Source organism: Gymnoscopelus braueri (assembly GCF_963280865.1).
Source record: "Gymnoscopelus braueri genome assembly, chromosome: 22".
Lineage (NCBI taxonomy): Eukaryota > Metazoa > Chordata > Actinopteri > Myctophiformes > Myctophidae > Gymnoscopelus > Gymnoscopelus braueri.
This window is the reverse complement of record NC_137624.1, coordinates 7,975,370-7,986,371: the sequence shown is the minus strand read 5'-3', so window position 1 is coordinate 7,986,371 and position 11,002 is coordinate 7,975,370. Positions and strand designations below refer to the sequence as shown.

Genomic DNA, 11,002 nt, shown 5'->3' with positions numbered 1-11,002 from the left:
AAACCCGGAACAAGGTTCAAGAACACTAACTGGAAAATAACAAGGAAAATAACTAGGACTGAGTTAGCTGGCAAAAAGCGTTACCACACACCGGGAGTTCGTGAAACGATCTGGCATAGCGTGGAGAGAAGACCATGGCTTTATAGACTGGAGGTGATGAGCTGATGGCAGACAGGTGAGGGAGATGAGGGAACTGGAAACAGGTGTGCCAAGCTGGGAGCTGGAGCCAAGCCTACGCCCAAAACAGACGCCCACTCATAAAGACACACACACACACACACAAGGACAGACACAAAGACACAGAAAGAGACTGTGACAAACTGGGGACCCCCCCCGTCCCCCGACAAGCTCTTGGAACTGTAGGAGTTGAGGCATTACATTTAGTTTCCACAGATAAATATTGTGAAAATAGCTGATCTACAAGCTTACAACACCTCGCTTGTAAGTGTTCTCTTTCTTATATTATTTGACAATTTGGCCAAAAGAAAGAAATCCTCTCTCTCACACACTTATGTGACTGTCAGCGTGCCAGTGATTACCCTCTCCTTTTGCCAATGGCGGCACCCGTGCCAAGGTTGAGATAGATAAGAAACTGGAAGAGTAAAGCCATCTATGCTTGTTGAATTAAGTCACGCTCTGGAGAGAAGGGGGAGGTACTCGCACAGATGACAATACTATTTGTCCTGACATTCAGGTTGGGACTCCTACATGCAACAATCAAGGTTCATTTTTGTTGTGAAAAGAGAAGAAGACACACACAAGCCTCAAGAATCATGGCCTCAATACGATTACTGTCAGTCATGCTATTTTTCACCTGGATGTTTACATCAAATGCATTGAGGTCGACAGGTAAGGCTGGAAGTTGTTTTGATTAGTTTTTGTGTACCTATACTATATATTTCTTAATACAATGTTTGTAGAATATGGGAAACTATTTAAAAATAAACACTTAAGTTTAAGAATATGAGAGCTTTGATATGGCCATATACGGAGATTATATATTTGGCCGTAGCTGCATTGGGATGTCCTTATATATAAGTAGGGAGACAAAAGTAACACTTTTTGTATTTGCCTTCATAATTCACAGACTACTTGAAATATCCTAGTCATCTTTTGCTATAAGAAACATATATATGTGCCCTAATTAATAATACAATTTCTAAGCTTTCACTAATAAGGACAAGACCAAAATATTAATTTGAATGCAATGAGTCACAGTGTTACAATTGCCCCCGTGACGGGGGCAGTTGTAACAGTGGTTGGGGGCAATTGTAACACTGTAAAAAATAAGTCATATTAACACACTTTATCTCAAATAAAAGCACATCACTAAGTAATAAGTATTTTTTTATAATTTAACATTTTTACTTACAAATGTTTTATATACATAATTACAATTATTTTGTATTTTTATTCGAATTATTTTATTTTTCAATTTAGTTTTTTCAAATGTATGTCTATTTTTTATTTAAATTCATTTTTTACTTTGAAATGTAGTGACATTTAGTGAAATATGTTCATTTACTAACATAAACGTATGTAATCCCAGACAAGAAATCTGCTTGCATTGAAAACACATTGTTGCAGAAACTTCTGCTGAGATGAAATGATAATTCTATCCTTCCATAGGCAGAGAGAGGACCCTACTGTGCACAATAAGTCTCACCCCCCTAACTTATTTCTAATTAGAATTATTGACTGTGTTACTTTTGCCCCCTGTTACTTTTGTCCCCAGTCTCCCTAATGGCTGATCATGGTGACATGAGCTTGACGATGTGGTTCATCCGCCTGTCCATCCTCCCTTAAGCCAATTTTAATATAGGAAGATGTGTGGAAATATTGGGCCTTAAATGTACTGTAAGGAGTTAGGAGGTTTTGTTCATCATTGATAAAAAACAGCTACTGTAAATGGACCTCCAAGCTCACAATGAGGTTGGAGGTCAAAAGGGGGTGGAGCCTGGAGTCAGCAAAACCAGCTAACTCCAGCTAACACCCCCCTTTGGTGGAGTTATGGTTTAGCAGAAAGTTTGAGGATCCAATGGAGTTAGCTGGTTTTGTCCGAAGCAATCAACACACAGACGTAGAGGGTGTTCAATAGCACTGATTTATGAAAAAAAAATGCAAAAGTGTAAAAAGTTTGTAATCTGGTTTCTGCCGGACAGCAACGAGTATGCATTTAGCCCTTCATTTGTAAAGGAAATGTACATATGAAATGAAATGTAAAACCAAAAAAGAAATACATCTAAAAGAAATTGTGGCCAGTGTTGTCAGGGGCTGACTATGTTTCATTCAGCAAGGCTTGACTGGGACAAAATATTTGACAGTGACATTTAATTGCCTATTTGCCTATTAAATCAAGCCTAGCTTGTACCAGCACAGCACCAGAGCATGTGAGTGGAGCGGAGCTGTAGCGACGATTGTTAACGTAGCGGGGAGCGGGTTTGTAAAAAGATAGGAGCGAACTCGGAACGCACCAGATGTTTGACAGACAGACACAGAGAAATCCTCAACAGTGCAACATAGTGCACAGCGCAAGTCCCTGATCAAGATTTCATTCAAATGTATCCGTAATCCACCCAAGTATGTTTAAATACCTTGTGTCAGTTTAGTTATATCACCTGCAGATCAAAGAATTCGATTTGAAACGCAAGTGAGGGGATGTGGAGTTAGTGGCAGGCCTTACTGGAGCGTGAGTCCGTACACTGTACTGCAATTGTAATTAACACTGTACGGCGTACAGTGTTAATTACAATTACAATTGTGTGGGTTACAGAACCCACACAACAAAGGGGAGGAGTAGAAGAGACAGGACGAGAAGAGAGAGGAAGGGGATGTATGGAAGTGGGGAGGGGAAGGGGGAGGTGAAAACAATATTCTCTCTGTTGAAGTCAAGCTGGGGTTACCTGCTGTGTAGCATAGTATTGTTTCGGCCTGGCCGATGTTTTGCACCCTGTCCGTCCATCCTTCCGTCCGTCCGTCTGTGTGTCCGTGTCCGCGTCCGCGTGTGTGTCTGTGTGTGTGTGTCATTCTGTCTGTGTACAACTAATCTCTGGCACCGTTGGCTTGATCGCAGCGAAACTGTGCACACACAATCCCTTGATGCACAGAGCAGAACCTCAGCCCCACATTTTTCACTAGGGCCTTTTATAGCACCATCAGGAGGCCGATTTGTGCAAAACATTTTTTTGGACAGTACTCCTACAGATTTTTTCCCCAAATCCCGCAAATCGGTACACAGTTTCTCTATAGTCATTAAACGAAACTGGTCTTTCAGATTTTTCATGTTCCATCCTGATTGGCTTAAATTGGCTTCCAAAGTTTGCAGGAGTGCTCCGTTTTGAACAAAATGCCTCAAATCATGAACAGAGCGTGTCATTTCCGTGAAATTTTGCACGCACATTCCCACTAGGCCAAGGAAGAAATGCCACCTCAGAATGTTCAAATCAGCCTCATGGTGGCGCTATAACAGGCCGATTCGTGTTTTTACATATAACTGCACCGATCTGTGTAAAACTTTATATGCCTAGAGGCCAAGAAAAAACCTTTGCCCTGCATTTTTCAGATCTTCATTTCATACCGCCAATCGGTACACATTTCACACAAATCGGTACACATGATCTCTCATGTGATCAAGACGGATCTGTTAGATGTTTCATATTCCATCCTGATTGGCTAAGATTTTGCAGGAGTGGCCTGTTTTTAACAAAATGCCGCAAATCATGAACACAGCGTCTGATTGCAGTGAAACTTTGCACGCACATTCGCACTATGTTGAGGAACAAATGCCACCCTTTTAACATTGCCCTATTACAGAGCCACCAGGAGGCCGAATTTTGCTAAACTTATTTTTTTTGTATTACTCCTACACATTTTGTCCAAACATCATGCAAATCGGTACATATTTATCTCTACAGTCAAGGGATCAAGACGGTTCCGTCCGATTTTTCATATTCCATCCTGATTGGCGAATTCGTAACATTGCTGGCCCACAATAAACTACCTGACCTGGCGGAACACTTTCTCAAGTTATTTTTCTTTTCTTTTTGCAGACAATAAGCACAATAGACCACCAGTAAAATATCTACTATCGTAAAACTAACTTTTGTGTATGTCTGCTTTCTTAAAGGAAACAAAGGTCATGGTTCCATTGATCATGTGGACCACCAGGAACAGCGCATAGTTAGTGTGGATAAAGCAACAGATGACAACGAAGGACCAAAACATGGTTTCCCTCGGGTTGTGATGGACTATGGATATGATGACGTCAATAATGAAACAGATTACATTGAAGGACCAATGCCAGTCTACAAAGGTTACGCTGGGGTTGTGGAGAACAATAGTGTGAACCTACGTCATGTGGATCCAGTTTCTTATCTGTGGAGCCATCTGACCACCACCGTCCTCCCCATCCTCTACATCATAGTGTTTGTTGTGGGCCTGCCTGCCAACACCATGGCTTTGTGGGTGTTTCTGTTCAGGACCAAGAAGAAGCGTCCATCCGCGATCTACATGGCCAACCTGGCTCTGTCTGATGTTTCTTTTGCCATCTGGATCCCCCTAAAGATCGCTTACCACTTTAATGGAAATGACTGGATCTATGGAGAGGGGCTGTGCAAAGTCTTGGTGGGGTTCTTCTATGGGAACATGTACTGCTCCACCCTCTTCATTGCCTGTCTGAGTGTACAGAGGTACCGGGTTGTGGTCGACCCTTTTTCTGAGCAGAACAACAAAATGGCAATTGGTGTCTGTTTGTCCATCTGGGTTTTCATCTGGACCACCACCACTCCTCTATACCTGTATGATCACACAGTTAGGGTCAAATACCTCAATATTACCACCTGTCATGATGTCAGTGCCATATGGGACATAAACAACCCATTCGCTTCTGTCAAATACCCTTATTACTACTTCATGTCAATGGCCACAGTTGTGTTTTTTATTTTCATAGTGATTGTTGTGGCCTATGTCCGTATGTTATGGCACCTGGAGAAGACGACGGTACGCAACGTAAACAGAACAGCAGAAAAGAACCGTCACAAAGCTTTGGTGTTGATTGCGACAGTAACATTCCTGGTGTGTTTCATCCCCAGTAACATAATGCTGGTGATTCATTACTCTCTGCTGCGCAATGGGGAGACTAATACTGGATATGGCAACTATAGCATCACTCTGTGTTTGGCCAGCCTTAACAGTTGTCTAGACCCCTGTATTTATTACTTTGTGTCAGATGACTTCAGAAAACATGTGAAGAACACATTGCGTTGTAGGAGCAGGAGGACTGTGGAGAGTATAGAGTCTGTGGAGAAATACTGTAGGAATAACAAATCCTATGTGCCTGGGGATACAGACAGCAGTAGAGGAGAGTGAGGAGGACTCTGGGAAGACACTGGTGTACGATATGGCATACTGTCGACTGTGCACTGCCTGTACTTTCTATCCTGACCCACCAATACTTATGTTCACCTTGTAACATTACATTACATTACATTACATTACAGTCATTTAGCAGACGCTTTTATCCAAAGCGACTTAAGACTTAAGCGACACAATAAGTGCATTCAACATAGGTAGGGAACGAAACTACTAATCACCAGAAGTCTTAAGTGCATTTTCTGCTAAGACAGGCAACCAAGAGTATACCTAGCGCTAAGGTAAAAGTGCAATATATCAGCTACCTACTTTCTTAAACAGATGAGACAAATAGCAAAATCAAATGAGCAAGAGCTAAAACAAATAAGTGTATTGACTAAAGAAGATCCAATAAAACAATACAATAATAAAACAAGAGTTCCTACAACTTAAAAGGGCACAGGGGGTACAACTTAAAAACTGTCTGTGGTCCTCACAAAAGCCAGAGTAGATAAAATGACCTCAAACATGTTTGAAATTGAAATATCTTTAAGCAAAACAGAAGATGACTTGATTTACTGTTTATCTACAACACAATATGTAACTAGAAAAAGTGCTCCTCGGAGCACAGGTCTCCGCCAGGTCAGGTACGTTATTGTGGCCTCCTGGTGGCGCTATAATAGGCCAATGTGAAAAGGGTGTCATTTCTTCTTAGGCCTTTCACGGCAATCGGACACTGCATTCATGATTTGAGGCATTTTGTTCCAAAAATGTGTTTTGCTAAATTAGACCTACTGGTGGCGCTGTAACAGGCCAATGTGAAAAGGGTGCCATTTCTTCCACGGCCTAGTGGGAATGTGCGTGTGAAATTTCACGGAAATCGCAAGCTGTGTTCATGATTTGAGGCATTCTGTTCAAAACGGACCAATCCTGCAAACTTTGGAAGCCAACCTTAGCCAATGAGGATGGAATATGGAGAATCGGACAGATCCGTGTTGATCACATGACTATAGAGATACTGTGTACCGATTTGCATGACGTTTGAATAAAATCTGTAGGATTAAATGGGTTTTCTCTGCTTCTGCCTCCATGTGAAACATTTGGGGCAGAGGTTCTGAATTGGCATCCAGGGAGTGTGTGTGCACAGTTTCGGAGCGATCGGGCCAACGGTGCCGGAGATTAGCTGTTCACAGACAGATGGACACACGGACGGACGGACGGACGGACGGACGGACGGACAGGGGGTAAAACTGTCCCATTCACAATTGAAAATGTGGTTAAGACACAAAATATCGGTGCCCCCCTCTAGATGGCGTCCTAGGCGGTCGCCTAGGTCCTCTATAGCAGTGTTTCCCAACCGCGGCAGGCGGACCATTATTGTGCCGCGACGTAATGCTAGGTGTACCGCGAGGCCGTGCGAAGGTGTGAAGCCAACACCCCGGGAACAATAACGCTATCGTCCGTCAATAGATACGGGCATACGGCCATCGTCCGTCTCACGGACACACAGCCACTCCCGAGTCCATTCAGTGAAGCTAGTCAGCGACCATCACCCATAGAAATGCAAATATGTACCTGGCTGTACTGTATAAAAAGGGCACAGGGAGTATGCTTTGGCAGTGCACTCAGTCAGTACTACAACAAATGAAACTTGTTCAAATATTCAGCACCAGTCCACCGTACCAGGAAGAAGAGGGGCTGTCAAATGCCCATATTATAATCTGCCATGAACGCATGTCCAACAATAAAACACATGTAGGCTACTAATGTTAAATCAACATAAGTGTTAGTTTTCTTATAAGGTGCTTCTAAATCGCTCCAATGTGTTTGTGTCAACATACAACCGTGTTGTTTGTATCACCTTATCTAGGCGTGCCCTGGGATCTTTTGCTATGCCAGGTGTGCCTTGGCACCAAAACGGTTGGGAAACACTGCTCTATAGCAGTGGTTCTCAACCTTTTCAGGCCGTGACAAAATAATCATATTTGAACTGGGACCCCCCCACCCCCCACCCTAGCAAGTTTGACTTGGTTCCACAGATAAATATTGTGAAAATTGTTGCTACAAGCTCACAACGCCTCCCAACGTGAGGCATTGTGAGCTTGTAGATCAGCTATTTTCACAATATTTGGCCAATGTTAAACCAGTTTTTATGGTATAGTTTGTTGATTACTTTTGATGCAGTAATGGTCCTTTATTATTTTTTTTGTATTAAAATGTTCTTAAAAGTCCTTAAATTGTCACTTATGTTGGCTCTACACTCCTTTTTAACATTTTGTACACACCACTATGAAAAGTCAGTTTATCACAATCTGTGGGGTCAATTTATGGAATGGTCTGGATATGGAACTCAAACAAAGCGCAAATATTGTACAGTTTAAGAGGATGTATAAAAAATACATTGTTAGCTGTTATAAAGTGGAGGAAGGTTGTGTGTTGATTGTATTGGCTTTATCCATTTTTTTTTTTACATTTGGTGTCACTAGGACGCAGGGATTGTGTATAAATTATGAGTAGTATAGTGATATATTAGGAGGATATTATCTATATGACACATAATTAAGATACAGCAAGTATATATATATAATTCATTATCGTCTATAGTAAGTATATGCTTATTATAGATGGACTTCAGGTGGGGATTGATATGTACAGTTCGTGGATGTTTTGGTGCAAATGTATTGTATGTTGTTTTTGGGTTTGTTGTATTTTATTGTGGATGGTGAACATAATAAAAGTGCTAAAACAGGCTTGTGTGAACTTTCATGGCAATTGAACGCAAACTTTAGATGCCAATATTAGCCAATATAATATCCCAAAAATTTTTACTGACAGACGAAAGTACACTCACTTAGTTGACAGGGGCGTAAACATTGTCTCGGCCACGACTTCGGCCTGGCGAAGTCAACACTAATGCAGATCCATTTTCTATGGAGTATAGAGTGGCCAGAAGAAAAGAAAGGCTCTCGGCCACGACTTCGGCCTGGCGAAGTCAACACTAATGCAGATCCATTTTCTATGGAGTATAGAGTGGCCAGAAGAAAAGAAAGGCTTTGTTATGGTTTCATGCTGCTGTCAGCAACAGTACAGAAGGTGGCGTTGAGGGGGCCTGATTGCCCCTGATGCCCAAAGTGCCCTTAAGCCCTGCCCACTTACATTTTCGAGCACTTCCACTTTTGTCTGCTCACTTCTTTGTGTCATCACTTCTAATTTGACTTGTTTATCCTGTATCCTGCATGAGTTCGCTTTCCTGATTGGATTAACATTGGTATCCTGCAGAGGTGGGGACTTGGACTCGAGACTCGAGACTCGACTTGGACTCGAGTCCCGATTTTGATGACTTTAGACTTGCTTGATCAAATCAAAAATAGACTTGGACTTGCTTGGGACTTGAATGCCAAAGACTTGAGACTTGACTTGACTTGAACGCCAAGGACTTGAGACTTGACTTGACTTGAGCCCTCTTGACTTGAACATTTTCAAGTCACTTAATACCTTACAGCAAGCCCAAATAATATTAAAATGTTTAAAAAGTGTTGCATCAACTAACCGGCCGTCAGTGACGCCTAGCATAGTGTTGCCAAGTCCGCTTATTTTCCGCAACGTTTTGGAAAAAAAAATGGCTTGTTTTTGCCTTGTTTTTTTTTGGTCGGTTTGCTTATTTCTCTCACGATACATGGCAACGCTGACAAACTCACAGTCCCATTGACGGTAACACAACAACAACGAGACAGGAGGACAGCAAATAAATCGCCTTGTAATTCGTATTGATTCCCCGACATTAAAGTATCAGTATCAGTTCAATACAGGACACATCTTTTAATTTCTGTTAATTTAAACTGGTAACCTTAATCATGTAGTAGCGTGTACTAGCGTCGCCTGTGTTCCACGTGTTGCACGTAAACAAACACATACCGGCTTCACTCCTGCCGTCGCTGCTGCTGGAGGTCTGGGTGGAAGAAAATGACGACTCCAGCAGTTATAGCTTATGGTTTTAAAGATTACGTGGTGGAGGACAACAAGGCAAGAAAAGCAGTATGCAAGGCATACATTTTTTGTCCTTTGCTGAAAATATCTTACACATTTGGGAAGAGAAAGTTATAGCGTGAGTGAGTTACAGCCATCTGATTATCTGTTGTTTTGTTTTGGAACAGTGAATTAGAGCATCAGTTTAATGTTTGATTGTATTAGAGTCTTCCTTATTTTTGTGCACAGTTTAAGTTTCTTATTATTTAAGTTTATCTGATTATCTTTTGGATGACATGTAAACTAGTTTGGTATTGGTATATAATGTAACATTCCTCTTCTACCCTGGATTTGAACACGGTTTCAGTGCAAGTAATGACATTTTACCATTGTAATAAGAGCCTGCTTGCTCAGGGGAAACATTGAATTTGTGTCAGATCCTGTGTCTCTGTGAGACATGACCTTTGACATGATCTAAATGGCTCAATAGAAGAGCAGAGAGACAAACTACAACCACCCCATTGTACAGAGTGGTGCTTTAAACCCTGTCCTCACGGAGGAAATTGAAAAGTACAGTATCTGCATTATGTTGGTGGACTCCAGAACCCTTGTTTAATAATAAATGCAAATTGTGGAAAATGCTCATGATTTATGTAAATCTTTACATATCATTAATTAGTATTATGTCTTGGTGGGACTTGTTTGGGACTCGAAACAAAAGGTAAGGACTTGGTTGGGACTTGAAACAAAATGCTTAGGACTTGGTTGGGACTCGAAACAAAAAGTTCAGGACTTGGACTTGACTTGGGACTTGCCTGTGTTGACTTGGACTTGACTCGGGACTTGAGAGCAAAGACTTGAGACTCGACTTGGACTTGCAACATAGGGACTTTGTCCCACCTCTGGTATCCTGACCTGAACATGCAATTTCACTCTAGCAATGATTGCTATCAGACTGTATAGCTAGTTTAACGTTTTAGTTTTTCTTTAACAAAAACAAAGATCAGTTACTGCACATTTTGTTTAAAAAAAAATAAGAATCAAAAAGCTCCGACATTGATAACCAGTGCACTAGGATAGGCTATAAGGTATCTTGCCTTCAGTTCCAGCCCACCATGAGTTTGTCACAATTCCACCTTACAGTATGTTATCAAGAGATATGAAGCTACAGTAGGAGTTATATTATTATGGGTCTGTGTGTTGGGAAGCTACATGCAGAATACGGTTATAGACTAATTGTATATTGCAGTAGCTCATAACCATCTGAGCTATTCTATTTCATTATATAATGTTATAAGTACTAATTGCCTCTACGGTACATGTTAAATCTACTATGAGAAAATCAGTTGTTCTGCCCTCATTCAATGCCATTTTGGTTCAAGCATTTTGGGGGGAAAATAAATAAATAAATGAATAAAGTAACACGTCCCCTCACGTATTAGAAGGACAACAGCAATCACCAGAACCAAGGTTCTTGAAGTTACAATGGATTGTAAAGGAAGGGGGCGTGTCTGATAAAAATGTATATCAAATATCTAAATACTGAATCAAGCAACTTAAAAACTGTCTGTGGTCCTCACAAAAGCCAGAGTAGATCAAATGACCCCAAACATGTTTGAAAGTGAAATATCCCTTTAAGCAAAACAGAAAATGACTGATTCACTGCATAACTACAATAAAATATGTA

The 11,002-nt window shown here is 41.2% G+C and overlaps 1 protein-coding gene across 1 annotated transcript; it reads left to right on the top strand.

The window, feature by feature from the left end:
- The first annotated feature begins 734 nt into the window (after window positions 1-734).
- On the top strand, window positions 735-7,412 carry LOC308078392 (proteinase-activated receptor 2-like). Its single transcript, XM_080419542.1, has 2 exons — window positions 735-849; window positions 4,127-7,412. Exons 1-2 carry the CDS (start codon window positions 774-776, stop codon window positions 5,365-5,367), a joined length of 1,317 nt encoding a protein of 438 aa, XP_080275668.1. The 5' UTR covers window positions 735-773; the 3' UTR covers window positions 5,368-7,412.
- The last annotated feature ends 3,590 nt before the right edge of the window (window positions 7,413-11,002 follow it).